The sequence below is a fragment of the Podarcis pityusensis genome (assembly GCF_964106645.2).
Source record: "Podarcis pityusensis genome assembly, chromosome: 8".
Taxonomy (NCBI): Eukaryota; Metazoa; Chordata; class Lepidosauria; order Squamata; family Lacertidae; genus Podarcis; species Podarcis pityusensis.
The window spans coordinates 75036428-75062434 of NC_138033.1; the positions used below are offsets into that span (position 1 = coordinate 75036428).

General features: G+C 45.4%; 1 protein-coding gene across 1 annotated transcript in view; it reads left to right on the plus strand.

Annotated features, from left to right (window-relative positions):
• The window catches only part of PEX14 (peroxisomal biogenesis factor 14), a 118478-nt gene that overhangs the window by 5028 nt on the left and 87443 nt on the right, over positions 1–26007 (plus strand). Inside the window, exon 2 of the mRNA XM_081016223.1 lies at positions 7370–7417. Within this exon, the coding sequence (XP_080872349.1) occupies positions 7370–7417 (48 nt within the window). The remainder of the gene's footprint in view (positions 1–7369; positions 7418–26007) is intronic.

Genomic DNA, 26007 nt, shown 5'->3' on the forward strand with positions numbered 1-26007 from the left:
TGGACTAGCCTAGTGAGAGGGGGGTCTGCAAGAAATCTCATCCCCTTAACTCAGTGACAGCCAAACTTGGCCCTCCAGCTGTTTTGGGCCTACAATTCCCATCATCCCTGACCACTGGTCCTGTTAGCTAGGATGGGTGGGAGTTGTAGTCCCAAAACAGCTGGAGGGTCAAGTTTGGCCATTAGTGCCTTAACTGCTTTCTAGAAAAAAGTTGAACTAGGAGATTGTCCTGTGCAAATCAGGATATTTTGAGAGGGTGATTTGCTGGTTCTCTAGACCAGTGTTTTTCAAACTTTGGGTCCCCAGAAGCTGGACAACAGGCTCCATCATCCCCAAGTAATTTAACCAGTGATAGGGATAATGGGAGTTGTAGTTGAACATCTGGGGACCCAAGGCTGAAGAGCATCGCTTCAGAGCCAACGTAGCATTCTCCAGATGTTTTGGACTATAATTCCTATCAGCTTCAGCATGTGTAGTCCACAATGCTGTCCAAAATATTTTGAAGGAAACAGGTTGGTGAAGACTCTTAAGGCTTAGAGAAGTGATTGAGCGTAGTCTGTCTGCTTGTTTTTGGTAAGCAATTCCAGAAAAGATTGAAACCGCTAAGCTTGCCAAATACCCTGGTTGTAGCTGGTGTCCATTAATTGTTACTGTCTTATGCAAGAGCATAAGAAGAGCCCTCTGGATCAGGCTGATGGCCCATCTGGTCTGGTATTCTGTTCTCACAGTGGCCAACCAGATGCTTGTGAGAAACCCACAAACAGGACCCATGCAGAAGAGCATTCTCCCCTCCCGTAGTTCCCAACAGTTAGTACTCAGAAGCATTACTGCTTCTGACTTAGGAAGGCAGAGCCTAGCCATCACGGTTAGTAGCCATTGTTAGCCTTATTCTCCATTAATTTGTCTAATCTTCTTTTAAAGCCACCCAGGTTGGTAGTCATCCCTGCCTCCTGTGGGAATGAGTTCCATAGGTTAACTATGCGCTGCATGAAGAAAGTCCTTTTTTAAAATCTGTACTGAATCTTCCAGCTGCATTGGATGTCCACATGTTCTAGTGCTTTGAAAGAGGCAGAAAAGACTTTTCTCTATCCACTTTCTCCATGCCATGCATAATTTTAAACATTTCTACCATGTTACTTGCCTTTTCTCTAAATCAGAAAGTTCCAAAAGCTGCAATCTTTCCTCACTGGACTTATGAAATTGGGGGGGGGGGGAGAACGTTTTGCATGGAAAAATAGAAGAACGGAACATTCTGGATTTCAGAATCCTCCCCCATCCCCTGCGGAAAATCTTCCACCCCATATCCCTAATCTCCTCTGTTGCATAGGAATTGGAGGGCAAGTGCTTGCCTCTGCCTTGGCTCACTCCAGTTCTGGTGTCCTTGGAGTTGGCTGAACTTCATATTCTCAGGCTCTGTCCCTTTAGGGGGAAGGAGAGAGAGAGAGACTGCAGGAAACCTGGGGGTGGTTGAATTCATCAGTTTCAGGCACCTTGCCCTCCTTCCTGATCCCACCTCTGAAAGAAGCCTGGGTTCAGTCAAAAGATACCTATTGTCTCCACTTTTGGAGAAAGCAATGCTTCTGAATATCATTTGCTAGAAACTGCAGGAGGGGAGAGTCCTTGCTGCGCCCAGGTCCTGCTCTCAGCCCCACATAAATAAGGATTTACAGTGCAAATCCCAAGCATGTCAGCTCAGGATTATGTTTCCTTGAGCTAGCAGGACTCACACCTAGGTAAGCGCGTATAGAGATTGCAGCTCTAGTTAACAAACAGGGATCATCCTAGAAGTAGCTTAAACTAGCATATATACCAGGCTGGCTTTGCTAGTATCACTAATTTGCTAAATAAATATCATTCTAAAAAAACAAAAAACTAACCCCCCCAAACCTATTAATTATATTTAAATATTTAAGTACAGGCAACTCCCCATTTACATGTGTTTGAGGCACGTGCAACCTTGCATATTGCTACAAACCTGGACGTGGCATGAAAAGGAGCAAAAATGGCCCGAGAAGATTGTGGAAACAGCAAAAATGGTGCAAAAATAGCATTTAGCAACCCCCCCCCCCGAGCCTTTGCAAGTGCAATCCCAGGAGCTTTTGCACTGACTTTTTTAGGCCTGTGTAGAGCTGGAATTTGAGCTAGGAGGTTTGGAGGAGCAATTGTGGTGGAGCTGTTAAAAGAGTTTTCCAAGGGTTTCCAGAGGTTTAGAGGGTGTCTGCAGGCGGTTTCCATGGTGTTCCCAATATATGTGATTTCATTTATGCATGTGGTGCCTCGGGACATAACCCCTGCACAAATGGGCAGTTGCCTGTATACATTTGTTGGCTATTAAATTTCTTACAGGTGTATACTTCCAACAGAATAAAAATTCATTTGTAATTTCCCCCGTTATTTCATAGAGTTGCATATTACCTTAAGCCTTGTTATTCCTGAGAACTTTTAAAACTGAGGGTTGAATCCAACCAGGTTGGAGGCAGTGATGCATCTGCACACCAGGGTCTGGAAAGCATAAGGGGTGGGGAGTGGAGAGCTTTTGTGCTTGGGTCCTGCTTTCAGGCTCCCCAGAGGCATCTGATTGGCCACTTTGAGTATAGGATGCCAGTCTACATGGGCTGTAGGGCTGATTCAACAGTGAGATTCTTCGTACAGTGGTGCCTCGCAAGACGAAATTAATTCGTTCCGCGAGTTTTGTCGTCTTGCGATTTTTTTCGTCTTGCGAAGCACGGTGTCGGGAAAGTTTTGGAAAAGCTTCAAAAATCACCAAAGTCTTTAAAAACCTCAAAAAAGGCTACCACACCGCGTTCTGTGAGTTGCTCCTCGAAGTCAAGTCGCAACTGTATTAACGGTGTTAAGAAAAAGGAAACAAACTTGCAAGACGTTTCCGTCTTGCGGAGCAGCTCAAAAAACAAAAAACCCTTTCGTCTAGCGAGTTTTTTGTCTTGCGAGGCATTCGTCTTGCGAGGTACCACTGTACACTCTTAAGCTCTACCAGACACATTGATATCCTCTTCGCTGTCCATCAAGTCTGAAGCAGACAGCTTCCTTTATTCATGCATCTTGACCACTAGGGAAGGGTCATAGAATCATAGAATCATAGAGTTGGAAGAGACCACAAGGGCCATCGAGTCCAACCCCCTGCCAAGCAGGAAACACCATCAGAGCACTCCTGACATATGGTTGTCAAGCCTCTGCTTAAAGACCTCCAAAGAAGGAGACTCCACCACACTCCTTGGCAGCAAATTCCACTGTCGAACAGCTCTTACTGTCAGGAAGTTCTTCCTAATGTTTAGGTGGAATCTTCTTTCTTGTAGTTTGGATCCATTGCTCCGTGTCCGCTTCTCTGGAGCAGCAGAAAACAACCTTTCTCCCTCCTCTATGTGACATCCTTTTATATATTTGAACATGGCTATCATATCACCCCTTAACCTCCTCTTCTCCAGGCTAAACATGCCCAGCTCCCTTAGCCGTTCCTCATAAGGCATTGTTTCCAGGCCTTTGACCATTTTGGTTGCCCTCCTCTGGACACGTTCTAGTTTGTCAGTGTCCTTCTTGAACTGTGGTGCCCAGAACTGGACACAGTACTCCAGGTGAGGTCTGACCAGAGCAGAATACAGTGGCACTTGCTTTCGACTTCTTCCTATTTCCAAATAGGGCTGCTGTTGACAGGTGAAGCTTTCCCCGCAACGGTTTCTGTATTAGAAAAGGTTTAACCTGTTGAACTGCTGCTTACTGCAAGCTGCTAAAAGTGGGAGAGCCCTGCTCTTCCTCAGTGCCAGCCTCAAATCACATGGTGAACCTGAGTTTCAAGAGTGGTAAACCAGTTAAGTCACTATAAGTCTTTTATCAATTGATCTTAGCCCGGCAATCCTACTGCAAGACCAGGCATGGTATTTCAAAGTGGGAACTGTACGTGTGTCAAAAGAGGTCTTGCAGCAACCTGGGTTCAAATGCCCAGGATTACATCATTTAAAAAGCAAGCAGTGTGCTCTAAGAACATCTGCTCTAGTTACCCCCCCTCTTTTTTGCGATTCCCCCCATAGTACAGTAAAATTACAACTTTAAAAAATACAGATCAAATAAGTAGTTATCCATATATGTCTCATAATAACTAAAGGAATATTTTGAACATCTCTTGAGGAAAAGAGTTTGACCCTTTGACATGACTATATCCATTAAGTGTTTCTGTTAACAGCCCACCTCCAAGTAATCATGAGATCTAGAAGCATAGGATTTTTTTAAAAAGAACAATAATTGAAAGTTATCCAAAAGGCTGAGGTCTACAAGATTGTGTAGGTCAAAAGCACTGCTTCTCTGCCCTTGATCTCAACAATGTACTTTTTTTTTTTTTAGGAACCCCCCTCCCCGTTTCCTTAGAGACCTCTCTTAAGACATCTGTCTCTTTCTCTTAGTCCTTCATCTTAACCTGAACTGATTGATGTGGTTCAATATCCTACATAATAGCCAAATGTAGATCTAATTGGGTGAATCATTCAGGCCGGGTCCCTGAGGAGCCCGGAAGTTTTTATATATCTGTACATTTATGTAAAATTCAATACAGCTTTTGGGGGGAAAAAATAAAGTGAGATCTGGTTTCTGAGAGAAGATGATAGCGAGCATGTTAGGACTCCATGTGGGGGGTGCATTTCCGACATGAAAAGTGTTTCTACAAACGTGAGGGGGGAAACATGAAAAATAGAAAATAGGAAGCTGCCTTATGCTAAGTCAAAACCATTGATACATCTACCTCAGTATTGCCTTCACTGACTGGCATCAGCTCTCCAGGATTTCAGAGACAGGAGTCTTCTTTTAGCCCTACCTGGAGATGCTGGGGGGGTTGAACCCAGGACCCTCTGTGTGCAAGGCAGGTATTCTAGTTGAGATTCCTGTATTGCAGGGGGTTGGACTAGATGACCCTCGGGTACCTTCCAGCTTTGCCGTTCTGTAATTCTACTACTACAATAATAATAATAATAATAATAATAATAATAATAATAATTTATTATTTATACCCCGCCCATCTGGCTGGGTTTCCCCAGCCACTCTGGGCGGCTTCCAACAAAACACTAAAATGCAATAACCTATTAAACATTAAAAGCTTCCCTAAGCAGGGCTGCTTTCAGGTGTCTTCTAAAATTTTGGTAGTTATTTTTCTTTTTGACATCTGGTGGGAGGGCGTTCCACAGGGCGGGTGCCACTGCTGAGAAGGCCCTCTGCCTGGTTCCCTGTAACTTGGCTTCTCGCAGCGAGGGAACCGCCAGAAGGCCTTCAGCGCTGGACCTCAGTGTCCGGGCAGAACGATCTACTGATCTACAGCCCTTCCCTTAAGACAGAGGGTTGTAGAAAGTTGACTTATATGTAGTCAAACCCGTTCATCCATCTAGCGAGATACTGCCTACACCAGGCATAGGCAAACTCAGCCCTCCAGATGTTTTGGGACTACAACTCCCATGATCCCTAGCTAACAGGACCAGTGGTCAGGGATGATGGGAATTGTAGCCCCAAAACATCTGGAGGGCCGAGTTTGCCTATGCCTGGCCTACACTGACTGGCAGCTGACTCCCTCTCTTGCCCTAGAACTCTTGGGCTCCCAATGAAGCTGAACATTGGAAGTTTCAAGACAGATAGAAGAAAATCCTTCTTCATGCAACACATAGGCGTAGGGAACGTTTTTCAGCCTGAGGGCCATATTCTCTTCTGCGCAACCTTCCAGGGGCCACATTCCAGTGGTGGGCGTGGCCAGAGCAGATGTGGGTGGAGCAATGGATGCAAATTTTAGCTTTGAACAGCAGGCTGGTTCCTACACACACACACACACACACACACACACACACACAAACACAGAGCCTCCATCCAGGTGACTGAGAGGTATGATCAGAATTCAAAGCCACATTCCAGTCTGGTGAAAACACTCACAGAGTGATTCTGTGATTTCACTGGATCCAAGTGCACACCAATTTTTCCTTGGACCGTGGCCACGGTCTTAATTGCTCCGTGCTTTGGTGCCTTGTTAGCTTTGCATGAAAACACTTGCAGGGGAGGAAACCTGAGCTGTCATTTATTTTTAAGATTCTTATTCCTTCGTCCTAGGTCTGCTTGGCATGCTGGTTGCCTGCCCCTCAATTATTTTTTTGCCCTAATTTAACACACACATGTTGATTTATAAATCTGCCATCCTTTTATTAGCACAGCCTCTTAGCGTGGGTATAAATTACCCAGTTGTCAAAAAAATGTTTTCACTGGTATTGCTTGTTTTAGGGAAATTTACAGCAGGGGCCGGACTGGTGGGCCATGCTGAACAACTTCTGAAGGTTGTTGGTTCTGCACGTGGGGAGGGGGGTTCATCTTGTCTTTGTCCCCTCTCTTCTGCATTTGTAGGGGGCAGCAAGCCTTTTTGCGCAAGGCTGAGTAGCAAGCATCTTAAGCAAGGAGGTGTTGCATACAGAAACCATGGCAAAACCTTTGGGCATGCATCTTGTTTAGAGGCGTTATCGCCCCATATCACTCCAACTTAATTCACACTGCAGCAGAGGAAAGATAACAAAAAACGCTAAATAAGTAATTTAAAATATGTACAAGACCAATGAGTTAATTATACCTGCTTGCCACATTTCCCAAGCCTGAATGGACGGTTTCTTTGAAAAGCCAGATCTCAAGGTGAAATCAGTATGCCAAATCAAGTGAAAAGACTCCCCTTTTTTCTTAACGTTTCAGTCACAGAGTAAACTTTTCCATAACGGCTGCATTCAAAAAAGGACTGGTTGAGGTTCATCTGCTAATTAGTGGGTGGGACTATTGCTTCGTTTATGGTTTGGATATTGCTGGCATGCTGTTTTTGCTTTTCCACAAGTTGTGTGTTAAATGAGATGTTAATGTATTATACTATCCCAGCCCCCGCTACGTTATTATGTATGTGCATATATTTTTCTTTAACGTTAAGTTGCTTGGAAACCTTTGGGTGCCAAGTGACTAATAAGTTTAATAAATAAATAAAATAAGCAAAATAAACTGGTGCCGATGCTCCAAAGAAAGATCTGGAACAGGTTTCCCTTGCTCAGTGATCACCAGCTTTGCTGCCGGAGTCGTGTAAATCATACCTTCTTTTGACAACATCTCCATAAATATCACAATCGAAAATATTAAATAACATCCCTTTTGGACGAAACAGCAGTGCTTCCTCACTAGTAAGACCTGGTGCTTTTTAAACTGGAGATGTCGGGAATTGAACCGGAGATCTTTTAGCATTCAAAGTGGGTGCTCTCCTGGCGAGTCATGGCTCCTGTTTGTTTGTATGTATGTCAGAGCAGCTAAGCGTGCTTAGAAGTGACCACTGGGTGGCACTCTAACCTTGTTTTTTTTCTTCTTACAGACTGGCTCTTCTTCTGGAGCTGAGAATGGAGCATCCCGCGAAGCTCTGGTGAGTCCTGCGTTTGTGGGGTGGGGGAATCAAAAGAATAACTTTGCTTTCATGTAATTCAACTCAACCAGGTACGGGCTGCATGTCCATGTGGTTGCTTTTTTGTGTTTTGTTTTGACCAGCTTGTTCTCTTGAAAAGAGCATCTGTTTGGCCACTTCTTTTCAGGGTCAACTCCTTGGTCTCAGACAGAAGGACCTAAGTATCGCTATGTGTGGTGCTCTCTAGGTGACCTCTGAACTTTGACCTTTAGTGACCCCTCTCCTTATCTTTTCCTGGGTGAGCAGAGGGTCATCTCCAACCACCCATGAAGGACTCGCTTGCTCTTGATCAGAGATTTTTCTTTCGAGGACTGTGGCACGTAACCGGTCTCTTCTATTGGCAGAGAGTTTCTCCATTCGTTGATGAAAATGAAATGTGTGGTGTATTGTGTGTATGCAGATTAACCTGAGAGGTAGTACAGTGGTACCTCGGGTTACAGTCGCTTCAGGCTACAGACTCTGCTAACCCAGAAATAGTACCTCGGGTTAAGAACTTTGCTTCAGGATGAGAACAGACATCGTGCGGTGGCGGCAGCAGGAGGCCCCATTAGCTAAAGTGGTACCTCAGGTTAAGAACAGTTTCAGGTTAAGAACGGACCTCCAGAATGAATTAAGTTCTTAACCTGAGGTACCACTGTAGTACATCCAGCTTCTTCATCAGGGAAACCCTCTACAAAATCTCAACCTCCTTTCGTGCTCCTCATCAAGCAGATTTTGAGATTTCGGTGTTCCTGCTATAGAACAAAGCATCATAATTAAGATTCCCAGACCCTACCTCTTTCCCTATTGAAAGGCCTCCCGCAGAAGGCCTCCAAGGTGCAGAGGATTCTGGGATGTTTCACACATGTGCCTTACACGCCCTCAAATTTCTCACGCCACACCAAAGGTGGGAGAAACCTGTTTCCCTCCAGATGTTATTCTCATCACCACCCCTAACCACTGGCTTTGCTGGCTGGGGCTGGTGGAAGTTGGAGTCTGGCAACATCTGGAAGGATGTGAATGCTCCCCATAGATGGATGGATGGAGAAACTGCAAAATCTCCAGATGTTCTACTACAACTCCCATCATCTGTGCGCATGCTGGCTGGGGCTGAGGGGAGTTGGAGTCCAACAACATCTGGAGGGCCAGGGGTTCCCCATCCCTGAAGTAGACCATTGTTTGCTTTTCCTGCCCTTAGCTACCAGGACAGAAACAAGGGAATCAGAAACAAGGAGAGTGGGAATCAGAAATGAGGAGAGTGCTGTTGTGCTCAGGACCTGCTTGTGGGCTTCCCATTGGGGCATCTGGCTGGCCACTGTGAGGACAGGATACTGGATGGGGCCGCTGGTCTGATCCAGCAGGCTCCTCTAGTGTAGCTTTTGCATGACTGGATAGGCTTGCAGGTTTTAAAGGTAAAGGGACCCCTGACCATTAGGTCCAGTCATGGCCGACTCTGAGGTTTCGGCACTCATTTCGCTTTATTGGCCAAGGGAGCCGGCATACAGCTTCTGGGTCATGTGGCCAGCATGACTAAGCCGCTTCTGGCGAACCAGAGCAGCACACGGAAACGCCGTTTACCTTCCCGCTGGAGCGGTACCTATTTATCTTCTTGCACTTTGACATGCTTTCAAACTGCTAGGTTGGCAGGAGCAGGGACCGAGCAACGGGAGCTCACCCCGTCGTGGGGATTCGAACTGCCGACCTTCTGATCAGCAAGTCCTAGGCTCTGTGGTTTATTTTTATTTTTTTCAAAAATTTTATTAATTTTCCCAAAAATTTTGAAACACACAAACAGACACACAAACAAACATACATCCTGTTTAAATCTTGGTAACATTATTTAGTGACTTCCTCAAATCCCCTTGGTTGAATTCATTATATATCATTTTAACAGTTTTCCAAAATCAATTTTCTCAGAAAGTTAACTTAGTGACTTAACATCTTTCATTCTTTCTAATTTATCTTTAAACATCTTGAATCTTATGCTTACATATTTGAATCCTAAGCCTATCTATTATTTGCAAGCTTTTCCAATTAAATTATCTTAACATATTTAGCTAAATAGTTTAACCCACAGCGCCACCCGCGTCCCTTTTGCAGGTTTTAAGCAGGCACCAAAAAGTGTAACAGGCCTACGTCTGTCATTTCCATTCATTTCAGTGGGTTTGTTAGTAGGACGAAGCTCAGACAGAGCTCCAGATTTGCTGCCTCGCGTGCCTTCATGCTCTTGTCTGCAATATTTTTTTAAAATTAAGGCTGTTTCTTGCTGATGCAAGTACCTATGCTTTCGCACTGATTTTTCTTCTCCTTCTTCCCAAGGAGAATGGCAGGCGGCTCACTCTCTGCCCCCTGCCCTGTGGGCTGACAGAAATTACCTTCTGTTTAATTAACATCATCTCCCCTGCTCTTTATATACTGCTTCATAATTGCTCCGAGGAAAAGAGGAACGCATCGCAGCCATATATCTATATATAGACATAGATATAAGATAAAAATAATTCGTTGGGAAAAGGTGGGGGGTGGGGGGAAAACGCAGCACAAATCAAGAAAATACAAAATAAAATTCAGTGTCCCTGAAATATAATCTTGATCTCGCAACGAACCTTCATTCATGTGAGGGTACCACGGAGCTCATGTGGAAAAGGAACGGGGGCTTTCAATCCTGCTTCCTTTTTAATTAATTTTTTCCGCTTACTCCCTCTCTTATTCCTCTCGTAGCCTCTTCATTTCTGCTTAGGTGTCGTCATCACTTCCAGCCACGCATCCGTAGAGACCCTTTTAACTAATCGACCATTCGCTCCCCACTTACGGCCTGACTCGCTGGTCGTTCAGTGCCGCAGACCTCTAGCGTGAGCTTATTAGTTACCCGGGGCTTCTTGCGTTCGGACAGGCATCATGTGTAGGGCTGCATCTGATGACGGTTTGGAAATTGCAGCGGGTGCAGAATTTGGCAGCCAGGTTGCTCACTGGGGCAAGCCGGTTTCAGCATGGTTCCTGGCAAGTTTGGATGTGTCCCTGAGCAAAACGAGCGCTGTCCCACCTTTCCCCACCCCCATTTTGAAACGTGCTAGCATCCCATTGCACAATTGAGCAGGATACTTCGGCAAAAGATGTTGCAGCAGCTTCTAGGTTCAGGTGTCTCTCTTATACTTTTTTTTAAAAAAAAGAAGAAGTGGACAGTATTAGAAAGGGTGGGACTGTCAGTATTGGTTAGCCATAACAGCTGAGAAAGGACTGCCTCTCATCCCTGGGTAAATATGTAGGAACAAGTCTTTGGAGGGAGAGAGTTGGGACATGACCCCCTCCCTCCCTCCCAATATTTTGCAAGCATCATTGCATTTACCTTTCTAAGCTTCTGTCCCATTAGCTTGAGAGCTAGAAACTTTAATCACCACCATTTGTTAAGCCAGCGAAACAAAACAAAAAGTCCTCTCCAAACCACCGCTGTAGTTCATCAAAACCCAGCCCAGTCCCCTTGGAGTAACCTCTGCGATCTTTAATAGCAAGCTCTGCTTCTAACGGGGAGGCAGCAGCGCCCTTTGTCCGCAGCGGTGGCGGCAAATGGACTGAGGCCGGGGGGGGGGGCTGTAATCTACGATTATTATTATTATTATTTTTAATTTTGGCCTCTCATTTCCCTGCTGTCGGTCTTGGCCCATTAAAATTTCGCCTGGACGCTCCGCGATGGGAAGTGTAACCTTGTGGTTCTCGGAGCGTCAGCAACTCGCTCTGGTGCTGTTTACAGCCAGCGTTTGTCATCCCTTGGCGTGGGATCAGCTTTCTCCTTGAGTCCAGATGCTCGGTGACAAGGCCGCCTCTCTCTCTCTCTCTCTCTCTCTCTCTCTCTCTCTCTCTCTCTCTCTCTCTCCCCCCCCACCTGTGTCTCTCTGCTGCCCAATTTCCCCCCTCGATCCTTCAAGCACTTGTGGAATCTAAACAGCCTTTCCCCTCTCCCCTCCCTTTTTCTTTCTTGGTTGGACATTCTGCTCAAAGCAAAGAGTTTGGCTCTGCGTAAAAAGAAATATGGGGTGGAACTGCACTTGATCAGTGGAGACAAAAGCCTTTTCTCTTAGCAATAAGACTGTAGCAGCTGTATCTTTTGGGGGGCCTGGGTCTACTTTGCATAGAAATAGAAAACGGAGCACTAATTCTGCTTTTTCCCATGATACCGGATTTAAGAAGGTCTTATTCGTTGCTATACCTGAAAAACTTGCTCGTTCTCTGCAAGTTTTCAGGGGCAAAGCCAAACCTATGGCCCATGCAGCTGCATGGTGGTCGTTTACGCCTGGCAAGTTCCTGCAAAGTATGATTCTTATCTGGTTTTGATTGTATTTCAGGACCTATTATTGACCGCTCCATCGTGCTTCCATGGTATCATGATCTTATTATCTGTAGAACTGTTTAAAGCCTCTGCAATAACCACTTCTCCTCTCTGCATCATTTTCCTTCTAATAAGTTGTAGACCATATGATTTCAAACATGAGGCAAGCATTTGCTCGTTTCTGCACCTCTCAGACATCTGCATTGTTATATGTAATAAAGTAATTTCTTTTAAAAATGCAAACTTCTGAAAAGATCATAGGGAAAGCGGACCTTGCGTTTATCGTTTATTGGAATGATAAAAGTGCAAGGCTTGGATCAATCCACATGCATTATTAGGGCTTAGATGATGTACAGATGATTGATCATTTGGACAGGAGTTGGAACAGTTATTGTTGCCATCTTTAAAGAGGGATTTTTTTAAAAAATGGAAACTATGAAGGGTTGGGAGTGAGGGCGAGATGAACGATGATACATACTTGTTTAGCGTATTATTTTCACGGTCTATATTTCTAATAAGAATTTTGGATTTCTTCTTATCCGTATGATATTTTATACACATGCACATACTGGGTGAATGGTAATTTAAGGCGTTGCAGATAAATATGCAATTGTGTACAAAATACTACATAGATAAGAATCGTTATTATTAAGAATAGTAAATAAATTTGCTATTTATAGTAAATAAATAAATAAAGTTCTGCACCCAGCTCCATACATATTCCACCTATGTAGATAATACAAATTTGAGGATGTTTGCATTATGATAAGTTTGCAGGGCCTGTAGGAGATGAGTCGTTGTGCGTGTGTGCAGAACCTTGTAAAAGAGTGCCTAAAATGATCAAGAAGTTGTTGTTGTTGTTATTTAATTAATTAAATTTGATGCATCGTTCCTGTAACGAAATACAAAAGTATTTGGGGCTTTTAGGGTTATTCACCATTCTCAGAATGATTTAACTATCAGGCCCTCTTCCCAGGGAATTCTGGGTATTGAAGCTCTGTGAAAGGAGATGGGGCGGGGTCTCTTCACAAGTCTCGGCACCTTTAACAAACTACAGCTCCCAGGAGCCTTTGCGGGAAGCCATGACAAAGTGGTGTGATACTGCTTCAAATGTGTAGTGCATGTGGGGCCCACAGCGTGCCCTGATGTGACAGCCCTCCTGATATTTGAAGAACTTTAACTTTCTTTTCTCCAACGAAGCATACCGTATTCTTCTCAACTGCTCCTCATCCTACTTGGTTTGCTAAAGCCCCTCTCACCACCAAACTTGCTTTTATTTTGATCCACACCACCAGCCTTTTCTAGACCTGATGGAATCTCTCCCGGCATTCAAAACCCACAGGAACCCGCCTGAAGGAATGCAAGGCCATTATAAGCCCATTAGGGTTACTGCTTGCCCAGAGGTCGCTGAGCTGATAGCATCTCTCTGGCTGACAGTCCTAAATTATCCTGACTAATGTTTGACTGGGGGCTCTGGGTTAGTTGCTCACTGACTCCAACTGTCTGGGAATCCCCTCACCGATCGGAAAATACATATAGACTTTTAGAGGCTCGCTGGTCCTCTCTCTGGACTGTTCAAAGTGAACCTTGGGGAAAATATTATGCAGAGAACTAAAAAAAAATAAAATTGTGGAGCTTGGTTTCGTTGCAGAAGGGAAGGCCTGCAGCCCAGTGGTGGAGCATCCATCCACCTTCCCTACAGAAAGCCCCAGGTTCCTTGCAGCATTTCCAGGTAGGTCTAGGAACGACTCTGCCTGAAATCCTTGCGGAGCCACTGCCTGTCAGTGTAGACAGTACTGAGCTCAGTGGCCCAATGGCCTGTGTCCGTAAGAGGCAGCTTCCTATGTTTCTATGAAATGTTGGGAAGGTAGACTATGGAACTCACTTCCACAAGAGGCAGTGATGGCCACCAGCCTGGATGGCTTTAAAAGAGGATTGGGCAAATTCACAGAGGGTAAAGCTCTCAGTGGCTACTAGTCACAGTGCCTGTGCTCTGCTGACATCGCCAGAGGCAGCGATGCTCCTGAACATCGCTGGAAACCACAGGAAGGGAGAGTACTCTGTGTTGATGTCCTGCTTGAGAGTTTTGCAATGGCATGTGGTTGGCCACTGTGAGAAGATGATGCTGGCCTAGGATGGGCCTTTGCTCCAGTCCAGCAGGGCTCTCCTTTATGTGTTCTCAAGGCTGTTCTCGGGAGCTCAGAGCTGTGCCAAGCAGACGAGCCCATCTCCAATGGTGTGGACTAGAAACTTACAGGGAGTTGGTGGGTGGGGAGAGAATAGGGTTTGTAGAAAGCTCCCTTGCAGTACATGCTAAAGTCGCTTAGCTCTCTGCATTGCACGCCCACCATCAGAACGATGGAATATGGTTTTTCCGTCTTGTGCCAACTTCTTTTCATCGGCTGTTTGGAGAACGCATTAATTTGTCAAACTGTTTTTGGTGATGCTTGACCTCTTGGTGGAGTTCTTAGCTGAATCGTTCTTCTTTTCCTTTCTTTCTTGGTTTTGTCTATTTACTGCTGACTCTGTTCATCGAGTGGCTTTTCTTTCTTTCTTTCTTTCTTTTTTTTGCCCCTTCACCCTCCCTTCCCTGTGGTCCGTGCAAAATGCACTCTTTTAATCTGTCGATTCCTTTTAATGTGTTGACCTGGACAAATTCATGCGCGCGCCCTGTCCGCGGATGCAAATGTACTTACCGAGGGAGCATGTTTAAAGGGGAACTGTCAGCTCTGCTTAACTCGCCTGGCCTCAGATCAATAGCAGCGCTTCCTTGAAATTCCCCGCGCATCCCGACAAGACGTTGTAATTGAATGCAATCCGTCCCTGCCTCCTCCTACCTTGTACAAAGGTATGGCTGACAAAGGTATGTTAGGGCAGCCCTTGCCATGGGGGTGACTGCATGCCGCTGGTTTGAGCACCAGTGTGGTGCAGTGGTTAGAGTGTCGGACTAGGACTTGGGACACACGGGGTTCAAATCCCCACCGTGTCACAGAGCTTGCTGGGTGCGGCCTTGTGCCAGTCATTGCTTGACCTACCTCGCAGGGTTGTTGTGGGAATTAAATGAGGAGGGGGAGAACAATGCATACCACCTTTCAGCTCCTTGGAGAAAAGGGTGGGACATAGATTCAATAAGTAAATGAATGAAATGTTACCCGTGGAGGCCTTCAGACTTGTCTGTGTAGATTGGTGCCACCCACCTGAAACTGCCCATTTGGAGAATTGGCTGTTTTCACTGCACACATGGGAATCCACCTGGCCCCCATTTGTGTGAGTGTCTCTGTTCATTGCAGCTTGCGATGGGTCCAGGGATCCCATTCTATACACCGCTTGCCCTATAGAGGGCAGCAACCGCCCATGGTTCTGAGGGAGAACGGCCCCTAAAACTTCTCATAAGTCTTTTGTGGGATTCCTAAAAAGTCTTCCCTTTGTCGTAGGGCTGCCTCTGTACTTCAGCGCTGCTTTAACTCATGCCATGCCATGATTCCCCTTACGCTTTTACCTTCTCCTCTGCCCTTTTTTCAACAGCTGGATCCTATAGCCCTTGCTTGAGAAGACTGACTTTACTGGGTCTATTATGCTTCCCTGCCCCTTTCCTTCCTTTTGTCCTTGCTTCCTACGGCATTAACGTCTTTATTTTTAATTTATCTACAGTGCCTGATTGATTTTGTTTAAGCTGCTTTATAAAGAAAGGTAATAGATCTGCAGCATCACAAACCCTGGTTCGCGCTAATCGGGGTTCATCCTAACCAGGGTTTGCAAATACCCAGACTTGAAACTCTGGTTAAGATGGGAAACTGGGTACATAAGAAGAGTCCTGTTGCTGAATTAGGCCAGTAGCCCAAGCAGTCCAGCATCCTGTTCTCACAGTGGCCAACCAGAGAATGCTCTGGTACAGAGAGAATGCTGGATCAAGGAAGGGGGAATTCAAACCTCAAAGGCAGCCATCCAACCATGTCCTGGTGTTAATCTCTTAACTCAGGAATGGGGAACTTTTGACCCTCCAGAAGTTGCTGAACTACAACTCCCATCAGCCCCTGCAAGCATGGCCAGTAACCTGGGATCATGGGAGTTGTCGTTCAGCAACATCCAGATGTCCCAGGGTTCCCCACATCTGTCTTAACCAAAGCTCAGGTGTGTGTGTGTGTGTGTGTGTCAGGTTTTATACAGAATTCTGCAGCATCCTCAGTGTCCATGAGCTTTAAGTGGAAAAAGTTCGGCAACTGCAGTAAGTAGACTACAAATCTAAAGTTTGCTGTGGTTAGGCAGGTGGTGTTACAGCAGAGGGACTGGAGGGTCAGGCAAGTTGGGTGAGCACCCTACAGAATTCTGCTTATCTGTGCTTCTATTTTAGAAACGGGCATCAGTTTGCTACCTCCCATTTAAAAACACTCCTTTCTTCCTCTTCCCCTCTCAATTCAGTCACCCTTCCTTTTTCTTTTTCCTTAGACAGGCTCTACATATTTAGCTCATTTAATCTTCGCCTCATAAGTCAAGGCTGTAATTGACAGCCCTGTCATGAAGAGGGGTGGGGGGGGGGCACGCGTTACTCTGGCGGATAGCATGCTTTGCATGCAAAGATCCCTCGTTCAATCCCCGGCATCTACAGTTAGGGCTGGGAAAGACTCCCCATCCCTGATCTGAGACCCTAGAGAGCTGCTGCCAGTCAGTGTAGGCAATACTGAGCTAGATGGAGCTCTGTGCAAAGCAGCTTTCTGTGCTCCTTAGGGGTGCAGTGCTTTTGGGTGCAAGCCACTTTGCTGCAATTGAGAATTATCATCTGCGCCTTCCACCACATCCCTCCTTGGTGTTCGGACACTACCTTTCTCAAACCCTCAGCTGCCTTGGTCCCCTTGTAACAGTGGCATCATCATCATCATCATCATCATCATCTGTATATAGGGCACTCATGTTCAAAGCACTCTGCGGTGCATTGATTCAGATTGCATCACCTCAGCAAGGTCCCATTTTAGGTTACAGCAATTTAAAACAGCTAAAAACTTATTACCTCTCCCAAAATAGAGTGGGTCCTGAGAACACGCAACTCAGGCGTCAAAGACCAGCGTAAAAAAGGTTTATGCTAATCGGGTGGCGCTGTGGGTTAAACCACAGAGCCTAGGACTTGCTGATCAGAAGGTCGGTGGTTTGAATCCCCGCGACGGGGTGAGCTCCCGTTGCTCGGTCCCTGCTCCTGCCAACCTAGCAGTTCGAAAGCACGTCAAAGTGCAAGTAGATAAATAGGTACCACTCTGGCGGGAAGGTAAACGGCATTTCTGTGCACTGCTCTTCGCCAGAAGCAGCTTAGTCATGCTGGCCACATGACTCAGAAGCTGTACGCCGGCTCCCTCGGCCAAAAAAGCGAGATGAGCGCTGCAACCCCAGAGTCGGCCACGACTGGACCTAATGGTCAGGGGTCCCTTTACCTTTACCTTTAGATGCTGCCCATGGTCTTGCTGTGAACGCTAAACTCCTTACAAGCAACCCTGCAGAGGAGATGCATTGCAGGCTGCATTGCAGAAGGAGCAGTTGCGGAGAAGCGACTTGTCTGTTCAGGATAAAGTGAGCCCGGTGGCTTCTAAATCAAAAGTCTGTCTAGTCCAGCATTCTTGCAGTCAGGACCTCACATTAGTAGGCCAAGGTTTAAATGTTCATTTGATTGTCCTTGAATCTTCCTGCCACACTTTCCATCCTCTCCTGCCACACCAGTGTGGTGTGCCACACTGAGAACCACTATACTAGATCGTCTGGTCCAGTCTACTCTCTCCTGCCTTCTGGACGCTCTCTAAGCTACACCCCTTTTCCCCAGGCCACACCCCCCACCAACCCTGCTCTGCTCCCTTCCTGAGCCTTTTGCCTGACTAGAATGCATCCTTGAGCTTTTACCTGCCTGGGTGGAGGATAGAGAGTAAATTTTAACATTTTCTTGCCCCACACAGTTTTGCTTGTGGCCCCTGGAAGGTTGCTTAGACAGTAATGTGGCCCTCTGTCTGAAAACAGTTCCTCACCTCTGGTCTAGTTCCACTTGGGTCAATAAAGGCATGCTGTATCTGGCTCGCTTGATAAATTTGGGCCACCTTTCTCTTGATGCTCAGCAACCACCAAGGAAGCCTGTTGCTCCTTTGTCCCCCATCTGATCCAGAAGTGAGCAGAGTGGGCATTTCTGTCCTCCCTTTTCTCAGACTCAGAATTTGGTAATTACAAAAAGGACGGGGAACTTTTTTCCAGCTCAAGGCCTACATAGGCAACTTATAGGAAGCCACTTACCAGTGGTGGATGGGGCCAGAGGCAAAAGTGGGCAGAGCAACGGATGAGACTTTGCACAATACGTTACATTGCAGCCATAGTGATGTCAGTCATTTCTACATCTACACACCCACACACAAACACACATACAGTGGTACCTCGGGTTAAGTACTTAATTCGTTCCGGAGGTCTGTTCTTAACCTGAAACTGTTCTTAACCTGAAGCACCACTTTAGCTAATGGGGCCTCCTGCTGCTGCCGCGCCACCGGAGCACAATTTCTTAAGAAACTACACTTCCCATGATTCTTCAGTGGAAGCCATAGCTTTTTCAAGTGGTGGGATATTGCTTTCAATATACAGTGGTACCTCGGGTTAAGTACTTAATTCGTTCCGGAGGTCCGTTCTTAACCTGAAACTGTTCTTAACCTGAAGCACCACTTTAGCTAATGGGGCCTCCCGCTGCTGCCGCGCCGCCGGAGCACAATTTCTGTTCTCATCCTGAAGCAAAGTTCTTAACCTGAAGCACTATTTCTGGGTTAGTGGAGTCTGTAACCTGAAGCGTATGTAACCCGAGGTACCACTGTACACTATATCAATCTCCAACCAGGCAAGGAACAGACCTGATCAAAAATCGCACAAGGCAGGCCACTGACAGGTGTGGTCTGTGGGGGGCAGGGCAGGCCCAAGGTGAGTGCCGAGGGCCAGATGGAAAGGTATGGAGGGCCACATTCAATCGCCTGGCTGAAGGATCCCCACTCTGGTATTACAATGTAGTCACTGATCAGCAGCACGGACAGAATGTTCTAGGGGCCAGCCACGATGTTGCACTGAGGCCCTGCAACATTCTTGGGAGTCAAATTCTCAGTCTCCTACAGGGCATGGGAGCAGATGAAGTGGTGAGTTGCATGTTGCAAAAACCGTCTACCGGTTGCTGGCGGTTTCTGCCCTACGAGGCTCGTCGCCTTGGAACTTCCTGTGTGTCTTGCCATGGGGGATAGAGTGGGGGGTGGGAGCTGGACAGAGACTGGTCGTGGGGAGGGGGGAAATCCCCGTCCGCTTTCTGGAAATGGGAGGTGGGCAGCACTCTCGTGCCCTGCGAGCTTTCCCTCGTTCTCCAAAGCATTACATGTATTACTGCAAAGCACGCAGCAGAAAGAAAGGGAGCGTTTTATGAAAGGGGGTAGCAGAGGAAACATTATGGCCAAGACCTTTTATAGCTTTTCCCATTATTATGGTTTAAATCTTGACGTGGTCTTTATTTGCAGTGACAGTGGGACCAGTAAAGAGGAGAGGCTTTTTCCGCCTCCCTCCCCCACAACCTCATGCCTCCCTCTCTCCGTCTTCCTCCTTGTTCTCCTGCCGAATTTCCCACGCAGGGATATAGATCATAAAAAGCTTGCGAGCGGACTTTGCGGTCCGTCTGACACCAGCTTCCTTCTCTCCCCACCCTCTTATGTTGCGGAAGTTACAAGCAGGGCAAATCGTTCCCGCGGATGTCTGAGATGTGCACGGAAGTTTTCATTATCGTAAAAAGCGTCGCCGCCTGAGTTTTCAAGCCCACTGTCAGATGGGAGTGTTTTGCTCTGTAAATAGTCCAGGAAGCCTTTTCAAAGGAAGAATTGGGGGTTCAGGATGGAGTCCCCCACCCCACCCCGCATAGGTAAAGTTTGCTGGGTAGTATTTCTTTTTTTTTAGGTGCTTCAAATGAACAGGGACAGAAAAGGGATGCGTTGAATTTTAGTAGGACAATCTCACCTGTCTGATAATATTTTCACCTTCAACTTTCAAAAAAGTCCCCCATTTGAAATTGATAGAAAACCCATATTATGTGATTATTATTATTTTTTAAACAGACATACACACAGGATTCTGGTTATTCACCCAGCAGATAATATATAAGGTTATATGGTTAGCAAATTGCAGACTAATAAAAGCCTAAAATACAGGGATTAAAACATACTAGTATTTTATTTTGTTACACACGCAGAAACGCACACACAACCCCCTCAATAAAGGCTCAGTGTTTTCCTTCATTGAGAATCAAGGTGTTTTTTCACTTAAAAAAAATTATCAGAAGTTTTACAGTTGTATTTATTTATTTTTTAGTGTAGTGAAACAGAGAATGTACATCTGTGTCCAATTACAAGACAAATAGTAATGATGTAATATGGGAGGTGTTTTTTCCTCTGTCCATTAATTTTTTTTTTATAATACATAATATTTTTGGATAAAGTTAGAGGTAGTATTTCACTTGATACAATCAATGGCTAAAAACATAAGCGAAAAGCATAGGTCACTACAAAAACTGGAAAGTTGTGGACAAAGTTTTTGCTGGACCTTTGAGGATATCTTAAGACTTATCTCTATACTTGCCTTTGACTTTCTCCCGAAGGTTGTCTGTGTGTTTTAAGCATTGGTCTGCTTTGGTTAAAATCTGGTGATTTGGAGTGGGCTGTTTTGTTTTTTATGAGCAGCTGGTTTCTTAATATTTTTTCTACAAGTATCTTTATTGCATTTCCCCCCTCTTTAAGTGCCAGTTGCCTGGGGGGGGGGGGAGAGTTTGCTCTCAAAGGCAGCATTGAAATATTTTCCATCGGGGTGGGTGCCGACTTCAAGCTTGTCTGATTCTACTTCTGTGTGCCTTGCTTCTACTAGAACTCAAAAGATCCACCCAATCAAAGATAGGTCGAGAAGGCCCACCACTAGAATGAATGAACTGGGTGCTTCTGAGCACACTCTGTACCCAGGACTGAAGCAAATTCATAGTTCTTTTCACTCTTATTTACCGTAAAATTTCAAACGGGCGATGAGCAGAATTGGGCCTACCTATGAATACGCGGCACATTAGTATGAAAGGATTCTAATTCGCGAGGGTCAAGTATTTTTTGCAATCAGCCAAAAACTTGGAGGAAGTCTCCTTTCCTCATTGCATAATTATCCTCCAGGTAAGCCATAAAGATGGTAGAATCTGAAAACCTTGCTGGAAGTTTAGAACCTACCAGTGTCTATGTGTCTATTAGGCATGGCTGGATCTATCAATATTGGGTTCTCTCCTTTTTCCAATCTGAAGTTCAGTTTCTTACATTTTTCTATATCTATTTGCAAATTCATTTATTTTAGTCCACATGAAAATTAGTCAAGTTTTTAGTGCAAAATTTATCCTAACAAACACATTTTTTGTATGTTGTTTTGCCCAAATAGGCACATTTCTGTAAAACAAATTTCCCAAATATTATGCATTTTTTAAAAAAATATTCTTTTCTCATTTACACACATTTTCTTTGTTAGCATTGCTTGGCTGGAGAACTGCATTTCAAAACCAAGTCCAAATTTTAGAGGCTAGGGCTATGTTATTCATGTATTGTTTCTGAAAGTACAAATTGATGGGTTTCTTTTTAAATGCCAACCAAATCAAATTTCTCCTCCATTGCTAATGAGGATGCTGTTGTCAGTGACATGGGTTTCCTGGAATATTTTGAATGGGAAAACTTCTTCTATGCAAATTTAAAGGAATTTGCACCAAGGAATTTTCAGTTTGCATCAGATAATTTTCTGATGCTCTAATATTTGGCATTGTTATTTCACTTTTATTTAGTAAACAAAGCTATCTATTGATTTTGCTTAATATTGTAATTGGCGCCTGTTCATTGGTACTGCTGAACTTAGGCAGCAGAAAATTTTCAGAGAGAAAATAAAGTACTGGAAGAATTTCTTCCCCACACCTCATGCTATCATGCTAGAGAATTGTGTGTCACTCATAGTGAAGTGATCCTGGAATGAGAAATCTTGAGGGAATTGTGCAGGAAAATTTTCTGTTCAGGATACCTTCCTGACAAAATCTATGAAGCCTTCTTTCATTGCAACACAAGCCTCTTGCTCTAGGTCTGTCACATCGGAACAGCTCATCTTGATTGGGATTCTATTCTTTAAAAAGCAGCCAGCAGCAAAAACGTCACAGGTTTGTCGAGGAGAGACGCTGGCAATTCTCAGCCAGAACTGGACTTCTCTCCAACTTAATTGCACAGCGGTACTAATGGCAGGCTGGTAAATAGCGGCTCGCCCAGGGCGAAGAGTGGCTGCCTGCAGGCGAGCCGGAACAAATTCCCTGCGAATTGGGTGAGAGTGGCTTCTTTCTTGCTTAAAAGATTTATCTCCTGTCTGTCAGCGGAAGTGTTTCGGCTCCCCGGGGTTTGATTTTAAAAACAATAGCAATTAAAGCACTAAAACTGGGGAACGATAAGATGAAGGTGCAATTAAAAGCAGCAGAAGCAGTCAAGGAAAGGGCAGTCAGAGGGAACCAATTCAAATAATTAAAAAATAAAAGGGAAAATGGGGGGGGGGGGAGCAGTCCTTGCCCAAGGCTGAAAGGATATGCAAGGAGGTACCAGGAAAGCCTCTCTGGGGAGAGAGTTGCAGGGGTAGGAAGTCCATAACTGTGCAGTTGCTGCCTGCCCAATCTCAGAAGTGGGGGGCGGGCACCCAAGGAAGAATCCTTATCCTATTATTAATAATAATAAAAAAATATTTATTTATACCCCGCCCTTCCCAGTTTAAAAACCGGACTCAGGGCAGCTGACAGCTAATATAAAACATTGATTAAAATGTAACTTAAAAACAGCGTAAAACAGCATAAAATACAACATAAAATGCAGCATCAATATCAATAAAATTCAAAAATTCAGGGGTCATTTTTTGGGGAAAACAAAACAAAAACACAAAAACCCCAGTCAGTAGACAAAAAATGATTATCATCACATTCATTTCCACATTGCTTCCAAGGATCTCAAGGTGGGGTACATGGTTCTCCCCCCCCCCCCCCATTTCATCTTTACAACAACTCTACATGGTAGGCTACGTCTGTGTGTGTGTATTCCCGTCCGGGTCCTGGCACATTTGTGACTGGGGAATCCAGGTTGTTTTGGCACAAGTGACTTGCATGAGTTGCTCTTGAAATCACTGATAAATGCTGGTCTCCTAAATGTTTTGAAACCGTAAAAAACAATAAAACAGGTGTGCATAGGTATTAAATGTGCTTTGTGCTAGTAACTTTTGTGGATTCGTTTGGGTGGGTGACTAATGACTTTACATAGGAGATAAGTTACCCGCCAGCCTGAAAAGAAACTTCTCCTGTGTTCATCACCCTTTTTAAAAACAACAACAACAATAATAATATTTGTATTGCCTGTTGCCATGCTTGTAACAGAAATCAAATTGCTCCTTCAGGTGGTACATCCTCTCCCCTTTTCTGTTTAGCAGACTAAATGGTCTTCTGTCATGAGCTGCCCATTTAAGATCTCCTACCCCCCAAGAAATGAGTCAGCCCTGGATAAAGACTATAGTTCAAAGTGAGAGCATCTGCCTTGCACACACAGGTTTAATCTCCAGGTAGGAGATGGAATTAGACTCTACCAAAGCCCTGGAGACCCGCTGCCAGTCAGAGCAGGCAATACTGAGACGGGTGGACACAATGGCCTGACTCTGCACAAGGCAGCTTGTTATCTTCCTATGATCATGCGCAGACCCTGTTCACGTCCCCGGACGTCACTGGTAGCAGGCAGGTCCTCCACAGCAACTCTCCGTCTCCCTCCTCTTGCGAGCCGGCCAAGGGGTGCTGCCAACTCTTCCATTTAGCTGGCGATCCCGTGCATCCCTTAAAAGGGAAGGTTTTAATCTAGCTGGCTGCTACCAAGTGTTAAAACAGGAGTTCTTTTATTTATTTTTAGCTGATGTGCCCCATTGAGTGTTTGCTGAGGGTTGCCTTCTTGCCTTCCCTCCTCCCTCGTTCCTTTCCGGGGACTCTGTCGGCTGCCCGAAAAGCCCACCACGGCGGGGCCCAGCCGCTTCCCCTCCTGGCTCCGCGAGCTGTCATCTCGCCCGCGATGGTTGCAGAAAAGGATCTGTATTTAAACAGCAGAGCAGCCTTGGGATCTCCCAAGCAGGGTATTAATGCTAATTCATCCGCTCGCCCCCTGCCGCGCGCGTTATTTGTTTAAATCTGTAGAATCCCACGGTGCGTTTATATCCTCGCCAGAGTGAGCCTTCGTTCCCTGTAATTATTTAACATTATATGCTGATATAAATTGTAACAGTTAAAGAATGGTAATGAGTAAGCCCGTTTGGGAGGGAGGGAGGAAAACACAAACTTAACCTTAGAAATGGCAGAGTCAGCTCTCTTCAAACAGCGGCCAGGAACTTTGCAACAACAACATTTCCCCCTCCCCGACACTTTTATTTTTTCTCCCCCCACCCTCCCTCTTTTGTCCGCTTCCATAAGATTGAGCCGTTGATCATGTTACAGGGATGCCGTCTTGTGTTCAGGCCGAGAGAAGCTGAGAAATTGCACTGAGCTACGGACCTCCCCTTAAGAGTTGGGAACATAGGAAGCTGCCTGGTCCACTTAGCTCAGTATTGTCTACACGGACCGGCAGCGACTCTCCAAGGTTTCAGATAGGGAGTCTTATTCCATCTCCTATCTGGGATTGAATCCGGGACGATAGAAGCTCTGCCACTGAGCCACAGTTTCCCCCCAGGGCTGGCTCCCTTCACCGTGAAGGTAGGAAATCTTTAACAGCGGTAGCTAGTAATAGAAGAACATTTGTTTTTCTAAACAGAAAAGGGGAGAGAAGGTACCACCTGCAACTAGTTTGATCTCTGTTACAAGCATGACAATAGGCACTAATTATACAATGGGGGGGGGGATGGGGGACTGTAAAGGACCTTTTCAAACCAGCAGGAAATTACCTCCCATGTACACATGTACACAAGCCATTAGTCAGCCTTCCAAATAAATCCACAAAAGTTACTCATAGACACACATGCACACACTGCCACTTGTGCAATACGTAGGTTGCCGGCACGCCATTGGCCCCAGCAGAGTCGGCTCCTCCGCTCTCTGCAGGGTGTTCTGCCGCTGTGGTGTTTTTGTTGCAAGACAAATGAAAGCAGAGGTTAACCTTACAATCCGTCAAAAGGTGTGTGGTGTTGGCTTCTGCCACCCCAATCACCAGCCACTTAAAATACATCCTTTTTAAAGAAAACAAAAACCCACAAAGGTTTGTATCCACTGTTAGGCCTACTTAGAGAAGACCCATTGAAATTAATGGGCACGGCTAACTTTGGTCCGTTAAATTCATGGTTAACTTTGGTTCTGCTTCGAGCAGGGCTTAGTTGGATAATGTAAGGTTACCAGACGTCCCCGTTTCCCAGGGACAGTCCCTGGATTTACAAATCAGTCCCCATACAAAATCAATTGAAGTTTCACAGTGTTCCCGGATTCATTGAAAACAATCTGGTAACCTTAGGATAAGGTCCTTCCTGAAGATGTTACACTGTGTCAGATCATTGGTTTATCTAGCTCAGTATTTCCTACAATGACCAGTAGCATCTCTCGAAGGTTTTGGGGCAGGAGTCCTTTCCGCACCTTACCTGTGGTCTGAACCTGGGTCACACCTGCACTTAACATTTCAAAGCACATTTAACATGCACATGGCTCCCCCCCCCAAAAAAAAATAATTCTGGGGACTGTAGTGTGCTTGTCACTGAGCTACCATTCCTAGCACCCTAAACGAACAACAGTTCTCAGAATTTGGTGGGGGAAGCCACATGTGTTAATTGTGGGCCTTTTTTGGTTACACTACACCCTCAAACTGCTTCCCCCCAAAAAAGAAAACTTATGACCATATTATTTTTGTTAGAAAACCAAAACTGTTCTATCTCAGCCTGGGGTACATAAGAATAATGATCTGTTTGCAGCGAACAGGTACGCAAACAGGAGAAAAAAGGAGGAATGAGTTGTTTGGAGGTGAGCAGCTGTCAAAAGGGAAAGGCAGTGTGCACTTCGAAAGAAACTCCTGCACCCTCCCCAGTTTCTGAAAGGAGGATAGAGCGAGATCGTTGAGGTCTGGAGCAAAAGCTACTGCGAGATTTGCAGAGTGCAGCGTGATGGTCGGTCGAATTGCTTTGGCAGGCTGGACCAGTGCCAGCCTTCACCACAATTCATACTGTGTCAGTT